General features: G+C 35.2%; 2 protein-coding genes across 2 annotated transcripts in view; one reads left to right on the top strand and one right to left on the bottom strand.

Annotated features, from left to right (window-relative positions):
* LOC147065594 (uncharacterized) lies at positions 1–21,623 on the top strand. The gene is made up of 13 exons (XM_085956485.1): positions 1–243; positions 327–456; positions 2,616–4,636; positions 5,578–5,733; positions 11,674–11,960; positions 12,206–12,441; positions 13,062–13,282; positions 13,624–13,755; positions 13,851–13,906; positions 15,026–15,107; positions 15,841–16,082; positions 20,356–20,497; positions 21,105–21,623. Exons 2-12 carry the CDS (start codon positions 327–329, stop codon positions 20,471–20,473), a joined length of 3,681 nt encoding a protein of 1,226 aa, XP_085812611.1. The 5' UTR covers positions 1–243; the 3' UTR covers positions 20,474–20,497; positions 21,105–21,623.
* The window catches only part of LOC147065595 (uncharacterized), a 12,881-nt gene continuing 7,679 nt past the window's right edge, over positions 20,491–25,692 (bottom strand). Inside the window, exon 3 of the mRNA XM_085956495.1 lies at positions 20,491–21,364. Within this exon, the coding sequence (XP_085812621.1) occupies positions 21,084–21,364 (281 nt within the window). The 3' untranslated portion in view covers positions 20,491–21,083. The remainder of the gene's footprint in view (positions 21,365–25,692) is intronic.

Here is a 25,692-nt window from a genome sequence, read left to right on the forward strand (position 1 = left end):
GAAGGTTGCTCGTTGCTAGCTTCCGAATGGTCACGATCAGTTGACGAACTGACTGACAGAATTTTATTTAGATGTGTCAGGTGTACGTTTTAGAAATAATATTTAACTTTTTTGTTCGTTCGTACGCGCAAATAATACATCATAAAGCCTTTCAACACCGTCGGCAATATGTGTCGTGCCATATTGGGGGTTAAACTATCTTGACTGCCATTGCAGTAGTGGTGTATAATTTCCATACCTAAGGTAACAAACAACAGACAGCACTCATCGCCACCGAAAACATCTTGTTTGTTACGTGATTCTAAGTGATTTGCATACTATTTTAGATGGAGAACAAGAATGAGCCCTGCGATAACCATCAATGGGGAATGTCTACAAACGGATCCACTTTAGCAAGCCTAGCTGACATATTTGACACTGCATTTACATCCACCGTCGACCAACCTCCGCCGACGGGTAAACTATAACTTGTACAGTTTTGTAAATAACCATATAAATAAGAATTATTACAAGGGTATAATCGCAATACGGCAGTGGTGTTTTACCATTTACAATAACAACAATAACATTCACACAATACACCATTAACTGTCATTTTTTACATATATTATTAGGTATAATATATACATAATATCTTTGGTTAATCATATTCGTTTGTTTAATGACATCTTGCATCATTGGTATTGCAGTTAGTACTGTATGTGACTACATGTATATAATCTCATTCTTTTTAATTCTTGATGACATTATTCTAGGAAACTATAAAGTAGGTACCTACCTATGTTATGCTAAATATAAAGTTTCTTTGCTGATAATATCACACGAGGACTTTATAGAATACAATGAAACGTTCTTTATATATATAATATTATGAAATTGAAGCTGTAGAAAGTGTTACTATGGGCTGATGATTAAATTATCGGTAAATGTGACACCCACGGTGGCCGCGTGGCTTAAGCGTTGGACTATAAAGCCGTGGGTCCCAGGTTCGAATCCTGGGTCTGGCAAGTACACATATTGTTTTTCAATTTGTGTGTGTCAGGGTATGGACCTAATAGGTTGAGCAAGTGGCTGACATCCATTTCTCGTAAAAAACAAAAATCTGTCAATACAAACCTCCACTCTGTGGAGGCCCATATGATCCTATCAGGATCCGACATGGTCGGAAAAAAAATGTGCTGCAGATGCCGTCGATAGGTTTTATAACTTTCTTTTTAGACCAAACCAAACCTAACATAACCTAACCTATCCCAACCTAATATTATCTTAGTTTGTGATAATGATGCATCAAAATGTATGAAAATTTCAAATTTTAAATTAACTATTACTGGATCAAAAAGCCGCCGACAGAAAAAGGTATTTATTATAATTGTCTACATGGAATAAACTGTTTTCGTAAAAAAAAAATTATAAAAGCTCATGACGGCATCTGTGGCACAATTGCCAAATTATCTGAGTCATTTATTTGCTAGGACTATATATCACGAGCGTAATACAAGTTTTTTTTTACGTAGTACGTGTTTTAGTGTTGTTAAGGTATAGAATATTATCTATGGCAATTTTATAGTACTCCATATCGTCATTGAGGTTAAGTTGTTTTAGGAGCAAAAACCAGACCAAAACCTAACACAACCTACTGAAAAACAATCCAAAACCTAACACAATCTACTTATTTTTGGGTTACAGTAGGTTGTGTTAGGTTTTGGTCTCAAAAGTCCTCTATCACAATAAAAATATGGAGTACTATAACTTTACCTCATTTTTTTACTACAATCAATTATCGAGCCGTACTAGAACTTTTCTGGAATCGCAGTTGAGGTTTTAATACAACAGGTTCATAAGAATTACTTCAAGTTATTAATTGCAGTCTTTTATCATTCCCACTTCACAATTATGAAAGACATGGAATTGGAATTGTGCAATGTTGGGGGTGATCTGATGCTCTATGTCAGGGGATGGCCACACATAGGTCGAGAGCCACATTCTGGATTTTCATATATGTAAAGAGCCACAAATGGTCACATTCTCACGTAGTATTAAATACACAAAATCAAATTTAATTACATTTCTACACAAATCTTATTTGCGTAAAAAAACATATAAGAAAATAAAAAATGAGAAAGAAAACACAAAATAATCAGGTAGTTCAAAAATTTATTTAATAAAAATAATTTCTAATAAAAAGTTTATTTATCATTTTTAGTTAAATCTCATCTAGTGTAAAATTTGTTACAGCCGTTCGCAGCAAACTGTCAAATGCTCGTTTGTTGGCTGTGAACGATGTTTTGATTTTACAAACTTCATAGACGAGTAGGTATATAACAATTTACAATTATATGTTGTACCGAAAATGGAAAATAATCGGCACTCAGCTTTCTTTAAATAAGGATATTTGAATTCTGGCACAAGTTTCCAAAATTCAATTATGGTATCTGACTTGTGCTGCATTAGTAATGCCTGATCTTCTTTCAATTGTAATGACTCTAATTCCTGTGATTAACCTATATTTTTTTTAAGAGGTATTGGAAGGCGACCCAACGAAGAGCCGCATTTGCCCATGTCTGCTCTATGTTAACAGCTTAATCTCCCATGTAAAATGTTTTGAAAATTTTCAGTGGATATGGAATGTGATCCTTTGTTTGCGGAGAGCGACGACGATATCGAGGTACTGCCGTCCATGGACCCCGGGGCTTCTGCTGCCGATCCCTCGCTGAAGTCCCCCATCCAGCGGGTTCCGCGTAATATGACCGCCCCTGTAGATCCACCGCCTTCCTATCAGTTTGGAATGACCGTGCAGCCAGCTCCCCCGCATCGATTCCCCTACGTCCCTGCCCGGCCCTCTGGATATTTCTTCGGGACCGTGCCTGACACCTCAGCGCCCCTTGATTTTTTTGTGGTAAGAAGGGAGAGCGGGCCGAATCCTGGCGTGTTCCCGATGCCTGCTTCGTCCCGCCAGCGCTTTGGCCCCGACGACTCTGACGCCAGATATCGACCTAAGTCTGATGCCCACTACTACCCCCCAATCAACGACTACTGCCCGCCTCCCGAGCCGCCCGGCTTCGAGTGTGTCGCAGACACGGGTACCTTTGAGGGTACTACCGCCGGTGCTCCCTGGCCTGACCACACCCAGAGTAGTCAGCGACCCACTGGGAACCGTCAGCCGTTTCAAATCAGAGAGAGGCGCCGGTTTCCGCCGCTGCCCTACCACAATGAGAATATTTTAAATCTCAGCAACAACTCGAGACTTCGGGAGTCGGCAGGAGACTACTTTGGCGCTAGCAATTACACGAATTATTTGCACCGCACCGACGATGGAGGCATTTTCGCCAACGCTGATCCCCGTCTTCTCAGTTCTTCCGAAGCCTCTAGGGGGAATCAGAATCCGTCGGGGTCGAACCGCGGTCCAGCTGAGGTCAGCTTCATAGACCTGAGCTCCGGCGAAGAAGATGATGGCGTCATCCCCAGGAAGAGACTTCTGGGAGAAAACAAAAAAATAGCGGCCAGTGGCCGTTCCAAGAAAGCAGAGAGAGGCGCTACTGTAAGTGGCGCCAGCGACGGGTCCTCTGATGTCCGAATCAAAATTGAAGAGCCGGCTGCACCCACTGCTGATCGGGAGCCTTGCCGTGCTTGCGTAGATGACGCCGGCCCATCCGATGGGTATTGTCGACAAAAGTGGAAGCATGACTGTCTACGGAATCGTACTCAGAGTGGATACGCAGTCTGCCAGAGTGCCGAAGAGCCCGCTGTCTGCCGGGAGACCCCCTGCAAGTGCCAGAGGTGCTTTCCTTTTTTACCTTCTTTCGTTCGCAACTCAAGGGCTGCTGCCGCACCTCCCGATCCCGGGGAAGGTTGCTCTCGAGGCGGCCGCGCAATATCCACTCAAGCTATTGTCAAAAGGGAGTCTTGTCAGAATGTTAAAAAACCCTGCAAAGGAGAATACGGCGAGATTTATGGGGACAATTCTCAGAATGATAGTGTGGCGCAAGAAGCTCGCGGTCGAAGTTCATACAACGAGAGAGCGGATCATCCCACCGTATCGGTGCCCGCCAGTGGCTGGAAGAAATCTAATCCGCCGACCCGTCATACTGTTGGCGACTCCGTAGGAGAGAATCGACCGAGGGTGACTGGAACTGCTACTCGCCCGAATAATTTTATCTCGCCTCCCTCCGGCGGCGACGATACTACGGTCCATATTTCTGCGAGTCAAAACATTATTAAAATTGAACCTCAGATTGTATCCGAACGATTCACTGTCAAAGAAGAACCTGCCGTCACTGTGAAGATCGAATCGCCGGCAGCCACTGTCGCTTCGGTGGAAGCCTGCTGCTCCAGCTGCCGTGAACCCGAAGATCCAGGGTCACCCGTGATTGGCAATGTAAAGACTGAATCCCCTGAAATTGTCGAATCGGTCGCCGAAAATATGGATGTAGACGTGAAACACGAGGCAGATTCCATGTTCTCGGAAAGTCCCGGTGAAATTATCCCCTCAAGTTTGTCAACCGGCGACATTAAAAGAGAGAGACCGCTCTCTCGAGCTTCGTATTCTGAAGAGCCTGTCAATCCGATGGAAGCCGTTCCCGGCACCAGCAGAAACGCTGAGACATCTTACGCTTGCAATAGGAGCTGCTGTGATCAGGTAATGAAAAAATATTTAAGTTTTGATATTGTTTTTTAATTATTGTCAATGAAGTAGTTGCACCCACTATAGCAGTGATGGCGATCCTATGGCACGCGAGATGATTTTGTATATCACGCGAATGTTTTGTTTTGAAGAGAAAATAAATACCTATAATAATTTAAAAAATATTTTCTTTTACAAAAAAGTTTTACAAATAAATACGTAAGTACATATATAATATTAAAAATAATGACGACATGCATGGCTATTGTCTTTGGTTTTTAATATTATTTTTACCAATCGATGCGCAAACGGAAATGACGAAATTCATGCCTAAATGACATATCGCATTGTACAAAAAAATAATAGGCAAATATTCTTCAAGAATAGGCATTACGTTTAATGTAAATATATAGTTGCATTGACCGGTCCTTAACGGAAAACCTTTCTGTGTGAGCAGCGTGGTTAAAATTCTCCCACTATCTCTTTGAAAAGAAACCAAGGATAAAATTATTCAAAAAGTAAAAGATATGCCTTCGATTAGAAACACGGTGAAAGATGGAATCTCAAGAACTCGATTGTAATTTTTGAACCTTTTTAATAGAGTTCTTAAAAACTATTTTTTTCCCTATGAAAAACTACTCGGCACGGCATACAGTCGAAAAATAATATTTCGTAAATTTTGGCACGTGTACGTAAAAAGGTTCGCCAACCATGCACTATAGGCTTTCCAAATAAGCAATAGGCAGGTAGTATGTCTCAGATTATTTGTTATAGTGGAACAATTTAACCTTAAACATGTGCAGATTTTTTCTAGTGGACAACAATAATTATTAGGCTGGGCGAATGTGATCCATGATTTTTTTTAACATCATCGTCAATTCGCCGGGTTCTGAATGTCTTGCATATTTTTATCTATAATTGTTTCCACATAATTAGACTAAATTTCATTTTCACAGACGCCTTCCGATATATCTACCGCTAGCACAACAACGGGCGAAAGGATTGGAAATGTTCTTTCCGCCCCTGACCTTCAATTGGATTGGCTATCGGACACGACTGCTTCCAGCGGAGATGATGACGACGATGTACAAGTCTTGAATGTGGAACCAAAGGTATGGCTAGTAATATTTTTTTGTTAGTGTTACATATATCAACGATACATATACAGTAGGACCTCGACTTTCGCACATAATTGGTTCCTGAAAATGTGTACGAATGTTGAATGTTGGAAAGTAGAGGGAAGTAAATTTTTTTTTAATAAATTGTGTTTTTTAAAATATGTATTTATCAAGTAAATATAACATGTTTAAAAGGCGTTTAAGAGACATGTTTAAGTGGGGTTTGCGGGTGTTTCCCTTAAAAAGTTATCAAGAGTTAACTGTTTGCCACTCTTCTTTTTCTTTTCTTCATATAGTATTTTATAACATGCTATGTCTTTATTGATCGCCCTACGCACTTGAGATATGCGTTCTCCATTGGGATCACAATCTTCCATAATATTTAAAAATTTGTCAAGATGCATGAAGGCTTCATTCATATTTTTCATTGTTAAAGTCTTGATGATTTTATCAGCTTCTTCTTCCTCACTTTCATTATATATTTCATTTTCGTAAGCCGATTCTCCAGTGAATTTAATATTATATTTAAACTTGTTAAACCAACTTACTTGCTTGCGTAATTTAAATCGATCTTTTCGCAAAAATCACTAATCATTGGAGATTTTATTTTAAGAAACATTATTATTATTAATATTGTCGGCCTTCGACCATCTTACATTATTATTTGATAAACACCTGCACGTTGTCGGCACGGGTATATTATTATTATAACCCAATTCAAATTGAACATAGGTTGATACTCAAATACTATTATAGTATCTTTATGATTTCGAGAAAATAATATATATAAAATAATAAGATGGTATATAATCCATATCAATTATTTGAAAACATTACATTTGCATGTATATAATATAGTGAAAAGGTCAGATAAATGTTTACTTTGCAAGATAACATCAAAATTTGTATATACTTACCTAAGTGAAGAATGACATTCATGAGTGAGTACAGCTCAAAGATTGGAAAATGTGTTTATTTCTATTTGAAAATCTTTTAATTGTGTATTATTTTATTACAGATTCAAGGTCAACTTTATATAACTAATAGAAAATACTGTTTGTTTCTACGAATAAAAAAGACAGGAAGGAACATGTGTACAAATCACGGCAATCAGAAAGGCCGACAATGCATGATACACAAACATAAAATACACAAAATTACAAACACATACGAAGTTTACCACACACGTACAGACCACGTGATATTTGTTTACGCAAAATCGTCGCTTTCCAAGATCCACAAACATAAAATACACAAAATTACAAACACATACGAAGTTTACCGCACACGTACAGACCACGTGATATTTGTTTACGCAAAATCGTCGCTTTCCAAAATGGCGAATTTGGTTGCCATTTTTTACAGCGATGAATCAGTATGTTCCTTCCTGTCATTTTTTATTCGTAGGTTTGTTTACTATGTACACCGAGAAATTTCCATTTATAAAATCGGAAATGAGTTTTGGAATATAATGCAACCAAAACTGGAAAAATTCTATCATGGGTGTTTACTTTCTGAATTAGTTGACCCCAGAAAAAACAGGTCCATGCCACTACGTGAACCACAGTGGATATTAGATGCACAAAACTTAAATAATATATATTATAAATAAAAATTAAAAAGTTCAAAATATTAAATTACGTCTTCGACAGCCCTGATGTTATTTTTTATTCGCCCGCCAGTCGGAAGAGCGAATAAAAAATAATGTGTGTGGTGACTGCATGTTAATAATTATTTTTAGGCACTCATGATTAAATTATTTCGTCCATTGGCTTTACATACAATATTGGTACTACCTACCTATTGTTTCACTAGTATAAAAGTAAAGTTGCGCAGGCAATAAAAAGTCACTTTCTTTTTATAATAAACAGACGCTAAATTCTATGTTTTTCAAAATATGCATTAGAATTAAACAATACCTATTATTTTTAATATGTAGGTTGTCCTACACATTAAAAATAAACACTATTCATTAATAATGTTTTTTGGATAACACATGAAATAAAAATGTAGGTAGATATGTATTTCAATATCATTTGTATGTTTAGTTCTCGGACAATTTCAGGTTAAAAAGTTATTAATATGTTATTAAGTTTATATCGTGCCTAACACATAATTGAAAACGTTATCATATCGGTTGCAATACTTCCCACCAAACAGCTGATTAACATATTGAATTTAGTAACATTTAAGTACCTATATTAGAAAGTACTATTTTTTGGTCACCACATACTCGCTTCACTTGTAAACTAGTAGACCAGTAATTATTATGGACCACATGTAAAAAAACCATATTTTCAATTCTCAAGGCCAATTCTGTAGAGCGTCCCCTTAAGCAAAGAAGGAAATATTGCTTGTCATATTTGAATTAAAAATATCTCAGCAATGCATAGATAATCCATAAAACAAAATCGGTATATAATAATTACATTGTTATCCAAGTCCTAAGAATTTCACAAACTGTCGTTTGTTACCTCTCAAATATTTTGTGACATTATAGTCAGTAAGTTGATAATCTACCATTATTTAATACAACACATAAAAATCATACTACAGAAATGACAATTCTTCAATGATCATACTGCTAAAATTAAGGTTAGAATTCAGAAGAAATCATCGCCCCACTGAAAGGTGTATTCGCAAACTGGTTAAAAAAATTTAAGATACACCTATACCATCCGTAACACTACCTGTTGCTATGGTTCGTCTGACACCATTCGTCCAGCCCGTTACGTGAAAACATTACTGCTGTACGCGAAAGTGTGATTGAACACTAACCACTTAACATGGTTTGTCTGACAACAGTCACGTTCGTCCAGCCCGTTCACGTGAAAACATTGCTGTTGTACGCAAAAGTGTGACTGAACAGTCACCACTTAACATATCTCCTACTGATGGTTTGAATTTTTATTGATGTTTCGAGAGGTTTAATTTATGGTTGTGTCGCAGACGAGACGATTTTGTATCTGCGAAGCGCTGTATAGCGTAAATGTTTCATCATGTAACTCAATTAAACATTGGCATATCAATTTTTGTTATTAAACTTAAGTAGTATTTATTGTTAATCAGATATTTTTAAAAAAAACTAATTTTCAAGACATTTATATCCTAGTTATATCACATTGTGTAATGTAACACGATCTTTTGTTGACTTTAATAAGAATAATAAATAAATTTGCTACTACATTGTAACAGGAAGTTTCAATATAATTGTGCATGAGTAATGTCATCTGACACCATTGAAATGAAAACTGCAATATAATTTGTTGCAGTATTTCTATTTAGTATTCATGGCAGCTATTTCTTGTCATTGTCTTAGAGACATTTGAATCTTTTCTCATGTAGGTCAAACTACTACAAGCAGTTAGCAGATTAAACTGACAATGGGCAATATTTTCCAGTCTCAGATAAATTAATTTAATATAGGTAATATAGTTTATGGTAAGAAATATATATAAGAAATATCGGTGTGTGTACTTATGTATGCGCGTTAGAAGTTATACTTTGGCATAACAAAATAAAATAATCGCACACCGCATTAGTCAAAATTCACATCAACCAAAAATATTCAAACAGTTAGAAAATAGTTTTATCATAAACTAAATATTATGTAATACCAAACAAAAGTAACGTACCTATCACACTTAAAAATATTAAGCTTAGTTTTCACAGCTAATCACATATAAAAATGAGTAGGTACAATTCACAACGCGAAAGAATATTTTTCACCAAGCAAAATAATCCATACTCCTTATTCTATGGTCACTATGGTTCGGTTATGATCACATCATTGCGCGAGACGTCGTGTTTCAGATCTGTCAAGTAATAAAGTATGATATAAGATAGAATTGACGTTTTAATAGCCCCATATCAATAAAAAACTAAAATAAAGGAGCCGCTAGTTTATTTCTAGACACTAACTTATATCACTAATTAAATTATTGAATTATTTCTCGTTTTTATTTTATTTTGGCCAACAATAATAAATTCGTTTCCTAGGTAACGGAACAATTCTAAACTATAATATTATACTGTATAATCGGCACGATTGCATTATCATACTGTGGCGTAAAGGCGGTGCGTTCGGCTGATAACCTAACAATCGTGGTTCGAATCCAATCGAGTGCGATTTTTTTCGTATGAAAAAATAAATTATGTGTTACATGTCACACACCAAAAATACACACGCCTAAAGAAGTATAACTTCAAAAATACGGTTATTGGTTTCTTATTAAGGGGCTTGGTGCTATGTACAGAACAGAGTAATAAATAGGATTCAGATAGTGTATACCCACAGAACAGATAATAAATAGAATACCAATAGGCTATATTCAATATGCCGCATGGTGAAGCAGGCTTTTGAATGTATGAGTGTCCTACGAAAATGAAGCACGCATTAAGCACGTGCAATAGTGTGTGTAATACACCAACATTAAATGAGCGTAAATGCATAAACCGAGAGCAGTTTTCAGTATTCGTCGTCAAACGTATTCTAGACACGTGTGTAAGTTTAACCCGGATTCTTCCTTACTCGAGTCGGTTACCTGCTATCGCCTTACCCGTTGTGTATTTCAGCTCCCATTATTTCTGAGTTCCCTGTGTATACCCCAATACACTACATTTTGAAGCAGGGTTTTGAATGTCGTGAGTGTCCTATGAAAATTAAGCAAACATTATAGTTATGCATTAGTGTGTGTTGCAACCTTCAAATACACCAATATTGAATGAGCGTCAGTGCATAAACCGAGACCAGTTGTCAGAATGAAGGACAAGCTTAGAATAACGTATACTTAACACGTGTTTAAGTTTATCCCATATTCTTCCACACTCGAGATCGGTTGACTGTTACTCCACACCCGTTAGGTATTCCATTTCCCATTAATTCTGTGTTCCCTGGTGCCATGTGTAATGGTCGAAAATTAAGAATTTTGAGTATCTTTGTGGAATTGTCTGAACAATCTACATATTATATACATTGTAGGAAAGAATATGTATATGTCATTATGATGATGACGTCTTGTCTATTCTCATCCTAGAAATCAACATTATTTCATGACTGCATAAAATATTGTATTAATACCATAAAACAGTAATATTGTAAACGCCGTCATTTTAAAATGAAGAATAAAGCCGTATTTAAATACATGAGATCGCACTCATAATAAATTGCATTTCTTTAAATTATTTTTTTATCAAAACATGTATAATACATTTAATTTAATTGTTATTTAACATTGTATAAGTAGTAAAATACAACTATTCCTTGTAAAATTACTCTGATAATATAAACTCCACTCTATGAGGTCCCTATGCTCCGGTTAGGATCTGCCATGGTAATTAACTTATCTCAAAGTTCATTCTTTCCAATCACATTAATATGGACGAATCATCTGGGAATAAAAATGACACTCACTTTTTTGTTGGGTCTGCCGAATGGCATAATCTGTTCTAACGCCATTACAATAAAGGTGATATTGCTATAAATTCCCGATGCTTTTAGTCTGGTCTCCCGAACGGTTCGGTTCGAACGGGTTCGCTCGAATGAACATTGACACTAGAAATACTATTCTAACGCCATTACAATAAAGGTGATATTGCTATAAATTCCCGATGCGTGATATCGCATAATGGAAATTGCGTGACGTCTACCTATACATGTGCGAATGTCGCTGTGCGTGAATTTAATTGCTAGCTACTGTATTGAGTGCGTTGTCCATTAATAATGTCATTGATTCTTTCCCATTATATTATTTTATAATGGCCATCTTCCATTATGTGCACCCCTAGCTGTCGATGCTCAATGTTACCAACCAATCGGGTAAATATAATATTGCTGTTTTCAATTTTCTTTCACTGTGAACTGTACACAAAACACACACCCCCGCTATGTTTACAAAACAATGAGTACTAATTGACTAATTTTTTTTGTTACAGTCACCGGTAGCGTTGGTTGACCTGACAAATGAGCCCGACGATGAGAGGCCGTGCCAATTTTCGTTCCCGCCCACCATTGACTCCGGTTCGACGTCGTCTCTCAATTCAAACAGCACGGTGGGAGGAGTGAACGGAAGTAACAGCAGCGTTGGCAGTAGTAACAGTATGCGGTTCAGCTCCAGACTGGGCAGATTATTCGCCCGGACTGATCCCCCTCCGCGGCCACCTCGACATCCCCACCCTCAACCCATACCGCAGCCGCCACATTTGAATGTCTTTCGGGCGAGGTAATTATCGCAAAAGCAATTCTTAATGTTATTCAAATTCACTAATAAACATGACGTTTGGACCAAGTCAATGACAGTGAATCTTTATCTATTGTTGATTAACTGACGGACTGCGAATTAAAAAGGTACTGATGTTATGATTATAATTAAAAAAAATAGTTCTGAGTAGTAAATCCCCATGTCTCTAATTATCTGTAAATTCATTGATTTAAAAAAATGTTCTAATGTGACATTGTTTATTGCAGATTGCGGATGGCACCATGCTACCTACCTGGGCAGGGAGCACAGGCTGGACACGGATGCCCTTATGGCTGTGGGTGCAGTGCCCCCCCTTCTCCCCACCCCCACCCGCATCCCCATGCTCACGCACATGCCCACGCGCATCCTCACCCTCACCCCCATCCTGCGCACACAAACTATCCACAGAGAACGTGGACGCACGTTTTGACGCACCCGCCGCACTATTCACATTATTTCTTAGGTCAGTGGATAATTTTCTTGGATTGATTATGATTAATACGACGATGATAGAAAATCACCAGAATATCTGCAAAATACATTCAAACTTATTGTTCCCTTTTGTATCACTGTGTTGTCATATTATGCCATATTGGTCAAAGGTCTGTTCCTAAGATGTTGGAATAAAACTTCTTTAGAAGACAGCCTAAATATGCGTGAAGTGAAGCCTAATGATTAAATTAGGTGCAAGTCATTTTGCATTGCAGATCCATTTCAACAAAAATTTCCATTCACTCAAACAGTGAATTTCATAAACTTTTAAATGTCCAAATATTGCATAGATTAACCGCAAAATTACTGTTTTCTTTTGGGCGTTAACAATATTAAACGTGACATACTGTTCTTCCCTTAATCCAGACATTCCACATGCAGTCAAGATTGGATATGGCTTTACTGATTCACTATGCCAACCAAGTAAACAACAATCTTTTCAAATTGGCAAAAAATTCAATTCGCTGCTCAGGTGATAAAAACCAACAATATGCCTGCTGCCAATGTGTATTTTAAATTTTTGCAGAAATATTATTTATGGTATTGTGAAATTTGAAAATCACCGATGTAATGACAATTTTCTTTTTTTAGATCGGAGGAGAGGTTTAGCGAGACCACCGCTGGCACACTCTCAGGTGGGTGGAGAGCCCGCCAGTCTTCTAGGTTTGATCGGCCATTCTGTTTTGGGAGGTGCTGGCAACCAATCAGGATTGAATTCAGCCGCCCGCTCTGGCTTCAGTCCACCCCCCGCCATGCCTGTCCCGCCTTACGCTGTTCATGAGAGACTATGGCATAGACAGCAGCACATGCAGGTCAGTGAAAAGCCACCAAGCCGCAATATCCAACAGTAATACTTTTCAGCTTATCTATTGAAGAGGTATTAACAGAGCCGCTACCAGTTAATTGATAGAATAGTGATTTCAAATTTATGTTGTGGGACGTCACCAATAATGTTGGTCATTTTTCAGAAGAAGGTTTTTTTCAACATCTTTGGTTATAATCTACTATTTATTTACTTCATTGATTTTTCTTGATACTGAAAATGTCTACATCAAATCATTTTTATTTATATCGAGCTTAGTTGTTGAGACAGTTTTTGTGACAAAACTTTTATTCAGGTGTATTGATATCCGTTTGTTATTGTTTTCTGAAGGAAATGCAAAGACGTAGTATGGTCGGATCGAATACTTGTACAGTGGGTTCTCAAACCGGAAATCCTGGTCCGATGCTTGGACATCAACCGACGGTGGTGTTCAGCAGATCAGAATTACTCCCGCTCATGCCGGTAAGTAAACTACAAAACGAATTCAACTACAAAATATTATATAAGTTTAAGAGCTGTCTCAAAAGTAATTTATTCAACAACACTTATATTTTCAGCTTCGCGAAAACATGGACCCTGCAGAAATGAATGCCGCCAATGAAGGAGAATATTAGTGAGTTTACACTTTTTTTAAAGATATATTTGAATATACGATACATTTAAGTGAATATTTTTTGAAGTTATAGCTGCGAATCGGTCAGCTGTATACAAACACAAGTTTGATAGTAGAATTGTTCCGTAGTTCCTAGGTAACGAATTTATTATTGTCGGCCATTTGCAATTCCTTACGTAACAAACGATTTAACGTCAGAGTGACAGTTGTTACTTTAAAAACAAAAACGAGAAGTATTTATATAATTTAGTAATATAAGTTAGAGTGTATAGAAATAAACCAACGGCGCTACAAAAAGCGGACCTTTTTCTTGAGTGTGTAATTTAACCAGATAATTAAGAGCTAGTCAAAGAATCTATGTTATAACAAGTTTTGTTTTTGTTTTGTTACGCCAAAGAAGTATAACTTCTAACGCGCGTACATAAGTACACACACCGATTTTTTTCTTTTATGTCGTGGTTGGGGAACAGGGCAAAATACCTAAGAAGCAACAGACATGGCAATGTTGTGGGGAATGAAGGCCTAAAAAGTACAAATAGATAATCGTGTAAGGCTATAGAAATTGCCCATGCAGAAGCGATAAAGCTGCTACTGCCTCGCAACAACCTACCATGAAAAAGAATTTTCTACCTTTATGGACTTAGCAACAAATTTCAGAAATCCGTAAAAAATAAAGCTCATGATTTAAATGTTGGTTTTATCAAAAATTAAATGACACCATTTTTCCAAAACCTGACATGATGTTTTGAATGAAATGCTTGAGTTGTTTTCATTTTTATTCATTTAATGTTTGCCCTTATTTTCTTATTACTGCATGTGTGACGTTTTCTATTATTAGTTTTGGCTTTTATTAATTCTTGATCTTGAGGGTAGTTTATTCTAAATTTGATTGAAGGGCAATTGATTTAAGTCTGTTATTTATTTTGATGTGTGGGGATGATATTAAATATAATTATATTTTGGGTGATACCAAAAAAGTGTTTTAGGTAGTTGACCCTTTGAAAACTATTGGCGAGTTAACTAGCAGGGAATTGTTAATTGTATACATGCAGTTTATGGGTGTTAATACCATTATTGTAGAAAAAATCTAATAAACCTTTGTTTTTGCTCAATTTTCAGTGATGGTCAACATATTCATCACCACCTCTACCATTATCTGCCGCCGCATCATCTGCATATTTCAATACAGCCTACTATGATGGTAAATATATTTTTATTTATGTTTTATGTAAATACATTTACACGTATATGGGTTCTGCGGAATTGGAATAGATGCAAAAAGAAATACATATTGTGGGATTGTGGAAAAAACGCAATATTTCTAAACAATAAGTCATTTCCAAACATAAAAATATTGATTACAAAAAGTTTGCCTGTATTATATCCAAATAAGAATTAAAATATGGAGCTGCTTATGTATAAACGAAAAATAAGATTAAATTTATTGATTGACACAAAAACTGAAAAATAAAGTATCGGTAGCATCCGTGTTCAAACCGGTGACCTTTCGATTAGTAGGCGTGCCAATTATACTATTCCAGCCATTCATAGCTAATTTTCATTCAAATTCAATTACAGACCTACAAACTTATCTGTAGAATGGCCAAAAATGGAACTACGAACTACCATAGGATGCCATTTTGAAAATTTCATTTGAATGTCAGATTTTGTCCAGTTACGAGTCTTGATTGGGTAGTTTTCGACAGTGGCTCCCCCATCCCATTCTTCAGATAAGTTTGTAGGTCTGTAAGTGTTTTATTTATACATATCAATCACCAAGGTGATAGCTAGTCGTTATCGCCTTAGTTACTCTAGACAACTTACTTGGAAATAGACTTTCAACTGGCATTCAACATACAGTTGAATCACAATTTTCCACGTAGGAACGCGTCTTAAGCTAGAAGTAATATAATAATAATTTAAAATAATAACAGGGCGCTGCGCGAGGTCCCCCGACGCTCTCAACAGACGACAGTTTCCGGCTGCAGCAGTATCTGCGAGTGGTTGAGGCTAGGCGTGCGGGAGCTTACCGCGGCGCATCGCGTGACGTCATCGAGGGCAACACCTTCTCGCACAAGTACCGCCGACATCCACCCGCTGATGCTGCAAGCGAAGACGACGCTCTGGAGAAGTGCACCATCTGCTTGTCCGTTTTTGAGAATGATAATGATTGCAGGTAACCATGTGAATCATGCTGTTAAAATATCAATATTCCACACTTAACCTTTAGGTAGATAAGATGGCGCAATAATATATGATATAATTTATATTCTGTAGGTATGTATTATGTGAATTCAATTAAGTAGAATCACAAAGTCTACGAAGTAATTATTCCTTTTGGTATTACAAAGAACACTTGATAGCAGTAGCGAAGGGTGGAGATAGGCTGTTAAGATCCACCATAAATAGTGCATATTAAACTTTGTTAAGTCATATGTATTTATTTTTATTGAGGTAGTAAGACTACAATTTACACTAAAACTAGCCAACACCATCTGTAATTTGTAGTCTTATTTCAATGCAAACAAATATGTATGACTGAAGTTTAGTGTGCACTATTTATGGCGGATCTTAACAGCCTACCTCCACCCTTCGCCACTACTTGATAGTGATTCAAAAACTTTTTAGTATGCTTGATATGGTAGCTATTGAAAAATTAATGTTCTCTATTGACAAGATAATAATAAAAAATATGTGTCTTAGTTTATCTCATTATGTACCAGGTAAATAAATCTCGAGAGTGCAAGTATGAAATTTTCAACAAATGAATATTATTAACAATGTCAAATGAATGACTTACAACCAATAATCTTTAGCATCAGTAACCCCCCTCTAAGGTTCACTAGCATGTAAAAGCTCCATAGGCAGAGGAAACCATTTCTTCAACATCTTTGAGAAAAACATTGTTTATATATTTTTTATAATATTTATTTACATTGTATTATACATTTTATACTACGTGTAATAAATTTTGAGCAATAGTGTGATTTTACTTATGCGATGATCGCACCACATTTGTTTGATGCAATAATTGCTTGAAATAATATAAATATATAATAATAATGGAAAGATAATTTGTGGGTACTTAAATGAATCTATTTACATTTTTTCGATAGAGATATTATAAATTTCGTGTTATTATTTTGCTTTCTATTATTACAATATAGATATTGAGTGCGATGATTATTGTATTCGATTAACGTAAGTAAAATCACTGACATTTAACACGTTGGACGCTGAAGACGCACCGTGTGCGTAATCGTATACATTGGTAAGGCGCTGATTACGAGACTGGTGCGTCAGACGTTAGTATGGGTTTGTATGGTAAAAAATATTCGTCAGCGTGTTACAAATGAACACATACACATGTAGCATATCATATACGTTCATTCCAATACCTTTCGTCGACGAAATCGGGCGTTTCGCGCGGCTTCATAAAAAATCTAGATAAAGGTGCATTCACACTCTCGGTCGTAATATTATTTAGAGCTTTTTTTTATAAACTTATCTACGGTTCGTTACAAACATAAACATTGAGCAGTGAACATAAACAACGTGAACATTTTACATTTTTTTTACTCTTTATCATTTATACATAGTCTGCTACTGTTTTTTTTATTATCAAAATGGATGGTCCTTCAAATTCTAAAAGAGCAAGGGTTGAAGATGACGATAGTGATGGTGAATCTATTGACATTGGTGATGATAGTGACTTTGAATTTGAGGTACATAGTGAATCGGAAACAGACTCAGGAAGTGATGATGGGGTGATTAGACTGGCACGGTTGCCACCCGATCGCACTTCAACATCGGGACAGGATGATTTTCAGATCAGTGAAACACCTGAATTATTACGACCATCAACTTCTGGATCCACACAATGGTCGAGTACGCGAAAACCGGCTAAAAATATACCATTTTTGGGAATACCGGGTGTAAAAATTGACATCCCAAGCAAGGATCCTGTAGATATTTTCTATGTATTATTCAATAATGACTTTTATAATTTAGTTATAAGTGAGTCAAACGCTTACGCAGTAGAGGTCTTGGCTCAATCGGAAGGAGAAAAAAGCAGAATAACTCATTGGAAAGATATTACTGTGGAAGAATTCCGTGTTTGGCTAGGGCTTTTGTTTCATATGGGCACTATCCGCATAAATAGGATAAATGATTACTGGAAAACAGATGAGCTGTTCAATCTCAAAATGTTTTCGAAGTATATGTCTAGAGATAGGTTTTTATTGATAATGCGTGCATTACATTTCAATAAGAATGTCGAAAATAGTTCTACATTGGATAAAGTAAAGCCGCTGATAGATTTTTTCAACCAACGAATGGACACTATTTATGCACCTCAAAAAAATTTATCTATTGATGAATCTCTCATGCTGTGGAGAGGCAGATTGATTATTCATCAATACATCAAGGGTAAAAAGGCCAAATACGGGATAAAATTATACATACTGGCGGAATCGAATGGCCTGGCTTTGAAAATGATAGTTTATGGTGGCGCCGCTGACAAGGAGTTGGGTGGCAAAAATCATACAAACAAAGTGGTTTTCAAACTAATGAATGGGAAAACTGGATACGGTCATTCATTGTTCATGGACAATTTTTATAATAGCGTAGAACTAACAGAATCTATGCTAAATGAAGACACGTTTGTAACTGGAACACTGAGAAGCAACAGAAAAGGAAACTCAGTAGATGTTGCAAATAAAAAACTAAAAACGGGAGAATCGATTAGTCAATATACAGAGCACGGAGTCTGTATTACGAAGTGGAAGGATAGAAGAGAAGTTCTATCAATATCTTCAGAATTTGACGGCGAACTTACGGAAACAACAAATCGCTTCGGGAAACGGGTTACAAAACCAAAAATGATAGTGGAGTACAATAAATTTATGGGTGGCATCGACTACCATGATCAAATGATGGCATACTATCCATGTCAACGGAAGACACTTCGGTGGTATAAAAAACTCGGAATACATATTTTTCAATCAATGTTGCTAAATTCTTATTATTTATACCGAGAAACTTGTGATAAAAAAGCTACATTATATGATTTTAGGCTAGCCATTATCAAAAAATTGTTGCATTCTACCACACCGTTGAGTTCTACTCTACCATGTAAAATACATTTACCCATTTTATTAGAAAAGGGGAATAACGGGAAAAAAAAAAGAAAAAGGTGTAAATATTGTTTGGATACTCTCAATAAACGCTGTGATTCCATGTATTGCTGCCCAGATTGTTCCGGAAATCCCGGATTTTGTCTTGACCCATGTTTTAGGTTGTTCCATAAATATAAGTAGTGTGAATAATAACTTTTATAAAGCTAATTGGATATAAACATGGTGTAATTTCATTGATTTTTCTAATACATAAGTAGTTTTATATAATGTAATAAATACATCGATAATGTTCGAAAACCTATAATAAAAAAAAAAAATGTAATAAAATGAGTGAAAACAATGTGAATGTAAACAATGTGAATGCAAGATAAGATTAGCCTACACTGAGACGCCATCACTTCCAGCATAAAGTAAAAAATAATAAAACGTAAGTTATGTGTAATGTGTGAACGCAGCTTTAGTCGTCTTGAAATTGCTTGTTTGATCATTCTTTGACGACGTGTTGTGAGTCACGCATCCGGTAGATGCGGCGCGTGTTGTTCGCATTCTTCGAGTCAAATAGTCAACTGACGTTTTCAATTTAACACTTTTGAATATTTCATATTTTTGATAGGGTTTTCGGGTTTTGAAAATTGCCATTTTTTCAGCATCTTATAATGCTCATGATAATGTGTACGCAGTGAATGTGTTAATAATATTGACACAATTTCAATAATCGCATAGAATATTTGAATTTGCTGTCCGACAATAAGAAATCGACGATAACAGGAAGTCGCATATAGAAGACTTCTCAGTGACGTACCTGTCATAGCAGCAACGCGTGCCAGAGGTGTGTTTAAATAATGTATCAGCTCTCCTTTTAGTTTCGACTCTTTTACTTCTTCGCAATATATCAAAAGTTTATTAATAATAATTCTAACATCACTCCTGATCGTTTTAGACATATTTTTATTATAAAAAACTTCAAATTACATGATTGATGACAACGATGTTGACAATAAAATTTTGAGAAATCTTGATGCCTTCTATGGATCAATGTTAATATAGTAATAGATTACAAAGATGGTAGCCATTATTGATGAATTTTTAAAATATGCTATTAGGAAATATTTTTGCATGGATAGTAAGTACTCGAGTCAGTAGCTTAATTGGGTAAAGCACTGGCCTGTCAAACAATGAATGAGTTAGAATTCCTCTTGGTCCAAGATGTTTTAAAGGATCTTTCTAAAAGGTGTGTCTACGGTTTTGGTTGTTAAATCTTGTGTCATTAACTCTAGAATAAAATAAAATCAAAGTCAATTTATGTTTCAGGCGACTTCCTTGCATGCATCTGTTCCACATGGAATGTGTTGACCAATGGCTCGCGACAAACAAACACTGCCCAATATGCCGTGTTGACATCGAGACACATCTCAATAAAGACAGCTAAATATTTTCTAAATTGGATATATAGGTAAGTAATTTTATTAAATTTATCACAACTTCATATTTTTTAAAAATCATAATGAGACACAGTCAATCCAAAATTTCTCTCATAATATGCAAACCAACATTGATACATAAATGAAGAGTATGTTTCCAAATACTGATGTGTCCACAATTCAATATCTATGCGTCCAAGCTCAAGGGAATGGATTTTCATGTTAATTTCTTTTTCCATATCTCGTTTGAAATTATCGGTTTCTGGAAGCCAAGTTAATTCTTTTCGCATGCTTTTAACGAATTTTGGAAATTATCATATATGTAAGAAATTACATGTACCTAGTATTTTTTGTTGGATTTTGAGAATATGTAGAATGTAGATGTTTAGTTTTTGGAAATAGATACTAATATAATGTAGATTGCATACATTTTTTATGTTGTATCATAAGAGATAATCGGAAGGGCAATCTGATAATCATCCGAGTATTAAGCTGGCATTTTAAAAAGACATATGGATAGTTTTAAGTATATTGAGTTTTGTATAAGATCTTCACATTAAGATGTCTTCAACTGTTACAATCAATCCATTGGAAAAAAAATCTATTTTAAATAAATGTTCAATCTTGTTTCTTTTCCAGTTGTGTTTTGTTCCCATCGATTTGTTCACTACCATCGTCCCCTTTGAGGATCTGCTCCATCTGTGGCGACATGTTGATGGCCACCTGTTGCAATTCAAGGCTCTCCACCTGCAAGGAGTGGAGGGATTCGTTTTCATTGCGGCACACTCTTGTCGCGTGTTCTATCCGCTCACAGATGGCGTCGGACGCGGCTGTGTTGCCGGACAGAAATGAGATTTCCGCCGCCGTCGTCCCCAGCTTCTCTGCGTACTCCATATAGCCTTAAAAATAATATATTATTATACGTTAATCTTCCCTACTTATATTTTGTTTGATCTTTGAAAAGATGCATTACATATATTGTTGTTTTATCTTGTATTTTTAAGCATGAATGGCGTGTGTTTGTAAATATAATTGTAAAGTATGAATGGTTTGTTTGGAATAATTTTCAACATTTTTTTTAAGTGCAATAAATTGAATAGATAATTCAATGCTATTTGATTCATATCAAAATGAATTAGACCTTCCTATTATGTACATAATTCAAGTTTTATTTTCCTTTTTAACATAATCATTTCACCAAATAATGAAATTGCGCGAACTTGAGGTATTCCTATAAACACCAATATGGCATTAGGCTGGAATATAGATTTTAGTGAATACTGTAATTTGTGAATATAAAATAGCAGAGTAAATCTAAGGCTGTATTATCAATACTAACAATAAAAAAATTAATCTTTTGTCAGTCTTAAGATATCTTACAAAATGACAAATTCAACATATTGTCGTGAACAATAATTGTCGATTGATTAATATACATATATGGACTCTAGAGGTAAGATGTCGTTTCAGACAATTTTGAGGTTTAGAGTTTTTATGTACCTATTTTGATGCCAAGTTCTATATTATTCTATTGAATGGTATAATAAAATTACATTTTTTTTTAATAATAAGGAAAATAGTTCAGGTATACTATTGTTTTTGCACACTTGCTGTAGAGGTTAACAGTGTATTACGCCGCAATTAGACAATGTTGATTGCCCAGTTTACAGATATATATATACATCTTCCAACGAAATATTTAGATATAGTAATAAACACAATATCAGGCTACCAATTTTATACAAATTATATGTATACACAATAATTCTGTTGGTGTTTTTCTGTTGTTGCAGTATTTCAATTTTTCTTTTAAAATGATTTATTTTTAAATATTTCTAATACAGGTAGATTGTATTGGCAGACAAAAAAATTAATACTAAAATGTTATACAATTTAACATAAAAGTTAAGCTTATACCGAATTGAAACATTTATTTATAAAGAAGTGAATAATGACAGAATTTGAAAATGTTAGTAGAAACCAATGAAGCAGAAGCTAGTATGATACTTTACCTTTGGGGTCCAGATATAAAGAGTATAGAAGTCTCCTTACACATTACATATATAAGTGACGCATACATACTTAAAGAAAAGGTAATGCGTGTGCCGGTGGTTTTTTTAGGTGTTTGTGGCGCAAAAAATATCAATGTGTAAGCTAGTGCTTCTGTTGTGATAACAGCTGCTAATGTCATTAGAATGGCATATAACATTTATCATTAGTGTGTTATTAATATGCGTATATTTTTTGTAAGGCTGATTAAAACACTGCCAATTTAATATGCGTGTGCAAATCTCTCGGAAGATAGTTCAATTTAATGTTGTTCGAGTCTGATTAGTGATTTCATTATAAACCATTGTGATTCTTTCGAGCAATGAACTGAGCACTTCCAGTCAATTAATATTGTTATCTTGTCATTCTAAATGGATATTTTTAATGATTCAATAGTAATACAAAATATCTCCTATAAGAACTATAGGTATTTATTTCCAAATGCGGATAAGTCCACATGTAGAACAAAATCTAATAAAAAATGTGTACATATGAGGGCTTTGGAAACAAAAACGGCACTCTCCATTTTCGCAATATGTTGGTGAGTCATTAAAAAAGTCTTAGATCTTTCTTATGGGTATATTTTCTGAAAAATGTATTATAACATTTTTTATGCTATTACTATGATAAGTATACAAACAACATTTCAAAATACTTTTTTAAGAAATTATACATATTGTAAGACATTTTTAATGACTCGCCAATGTGTTGCGAAAATGGAGACTGCTGATATTCTTCAACTAGAACAAAGATTTCTGTTGTGATGTCTGTGGATACTGAGGCGTTGCAAATTAAACAAAGACACCGTCTATCACTATCAAAAAGAAATATTCAATTTTCCATTCGTCGTGAAAATGATATTTTGGTCTTCTTTTGGGCACTCATAGTTATTTTTATACTGTGCAAAGAGTTTACTGCACTACGGTAAGGGGAATCTATGCCTCAGTTTGAGGCATGAAGATTCACATTTCCTCTTCCACTCCTGCGGCAGGCTGTGAGTGTATGAATACGAATCAAGCTAAAAGAGAATATCACGCAGACTTCCTTATTGTTAATTTTAAAACCACTCTCATGTAAGACGGTTAAAGAAATAAAAATAGGAATGGTTAATGCTTTCCTTTCAGAATATTAATGAAATCATATATTACAACGATCAACGTGTTGTACATGCCTGACCTATGATTTCCAAAAGCATACGTCATATGAAAAAATATTTAAAAACAATAACTCACAGAAATTGATTAATGCTAATAAATGCCGACACGTCCAATTTTATTTTGCTTATATTTATTGGCAAATTTGAAAATACAATACAACGGAAAAAAGAAACTAACGTTAAAACCAACTACAGTCGAACATAGTTATTACGATCACGGACATAGCGAGATCTCGGATGTAATAAGGAAACATTCGTTGACATTTTAGTTTATGATTTTCTCCATACGTTTATTCACTTTTATAACGAGCTACTTATCGGATATACCGAGCAAAAATATCATCAAAAATTTTCTTGAAACTGTTAATGTGTCGATCATTTAAAAACATTTTCGACCCTAAGCAATAAAATCAGACTGTAGACCGATGCCGCCGGGATCGGATTACGTTTATGACACTTTAGTTAAGTGTGTAAGTACCTAATTGGTGTTTTCACCGACAACCTTGAAAAAGTATCCACGCATTTGGTTGAAATTTCATGTAAAAAATCAAAGCTGAAGTCAGTAGGTACCTACCAGCGTTCATTACAATAAACAACTTATTTTGTAGTTCATGAATGCCATGCTTGTTTCGGGAAAAAATTTTAATTGTGTATTTCTGTTTGAATTGCGACATTTTGTGTAATGTGACCGCTCATTTAAAAATACCTATTCTCTGATATAACGAGTAATGCTTATAACGAGCAAATTCAGACGGTCCCATCTTCCGAGAACCAAGTTCAACTGTACATACATTTGAAATACAAAAATGTCGTTTAAAACAAATATCGAGCTGTGGACTTTTCAGTTTTTGAAAATGGACGCCTCATAATAATATTATGTTCATTATCCAGAAAAGTGATGTTTTTAAAATGTATCAAAAAAATGTATTTGTTAACTACACCAATAAACACAAAAGATATTTTAATAACACGACTAACTCTTTTTATATACCCGCATTTATATAATATTGTATATGAAATTTTTAGAAGGTGACACGAGTTTCTATTTGCAGAAATGTTAATATATAACGTCAATACATTATAATATTATACTTACATATTTATATGTGAAAAGTCTAATGAATAAAATTATTACTCTTCCATATATTTTTTGTTCAAATAGTTGATGAGCCAATTTAGTCAAAATTGTTTATGGTGATATTGTAAATTGTATCAAGTTTAGGCGCCAAAATTTTATTGTCTTTGTTATGTTTTATTGTACACTCGATAGTTGTTTTACGTAGGTTGTCTATTCGTATAGAATAGTGCCTTGTGTGATGACCAAAACTACTTTTGTAATTTGAATTAATCTTAAGGAAACATGCTTATCTATCTTAAATAATATGATTTATATACTTATTGCATTATTTATACACAGTAAAACCCCGTTAATACGAACACAGCTAATTCTAAATTCGCCATAAATCGAAATTTTCGCGAGAATTCATAAAATTTGTTTTTACTGATAGCAATTTTACAAAATTGTACATTATTTGTATTTCGAATTTTTTTTCAATTTTGTGTCCCGTCAATTTCAAATTAACAGAGGTTTTACTGTATTATGTACCACCCATAACTTAACCAATATAATTACTTATACACAGCAGTTTTAAAAATTGTCTGCCATAGACAAAATACACAAAGCAGCTGCATAATAACTATGCCAATTTTTTAGGGAATCCTGAGTGATTTTATTTTATTAAATTGTTTTTATATTATAAAATGTTGTTAGTTTTATTACACAGTTCATTTTATTAAAATCTGACAGCATCCAGTGGCGGAACTACATTGCGCAAGACCGATTAATGTGATGGGCCCGGCCCGGTGCTCACGAGGCCCCTTTTTGAAATAAAAATATATATTCACGAGTATTGTATTAAAAAAAAAATAAAGTTACGTAAATTTTGGGTAGGTACACTAACAACTTGAGAAAACATGGGAGGATAATAAAATAACCATTTTATTGTTTGAGGTATCACAGAT

This window comes from Rhyacophila brunnea, unplaced genomic scaffold (genome assembly GCF_057557595.1).
Source record: "Rhyacophila brunnea isolate RB1 unplaced genomic scaffold, BYU_Rbru_1.0 scaffold_6, whole genome shotgun sequence".
Lineage (NCBI taxonomy): Eukaryota > Metazoa > Arthropoda > Insecta > Trichoptera > Rhyacophilidae > Rhyacophila > Rhyacophila brunnea.

Excerpts from the sequence above, each read along its gene's own strand:
- LOC147065594 (XM_085956485.1), top strand. The coding sequence starts at position 327 with ATGGAGAACAAGAATGAGCCCTGCGATAACCATCAATGGGGAATGTCT. Across the intron at positions 457-2,615 it reads CGACCAACCTCCGCCGACGG|TGGATATGGAATGTGATCCT; the intron begins GTAAACTATAAC and ends GAAAATTTTCAG. Across the intron at positions 12,442-13,061 it reads CTATTCACATTATTTCTTAG|ATCGGAGGAGAGGTTTAGCG; the intron begins GTCAGTGGATAA and ends TTCTTTTTTTAG.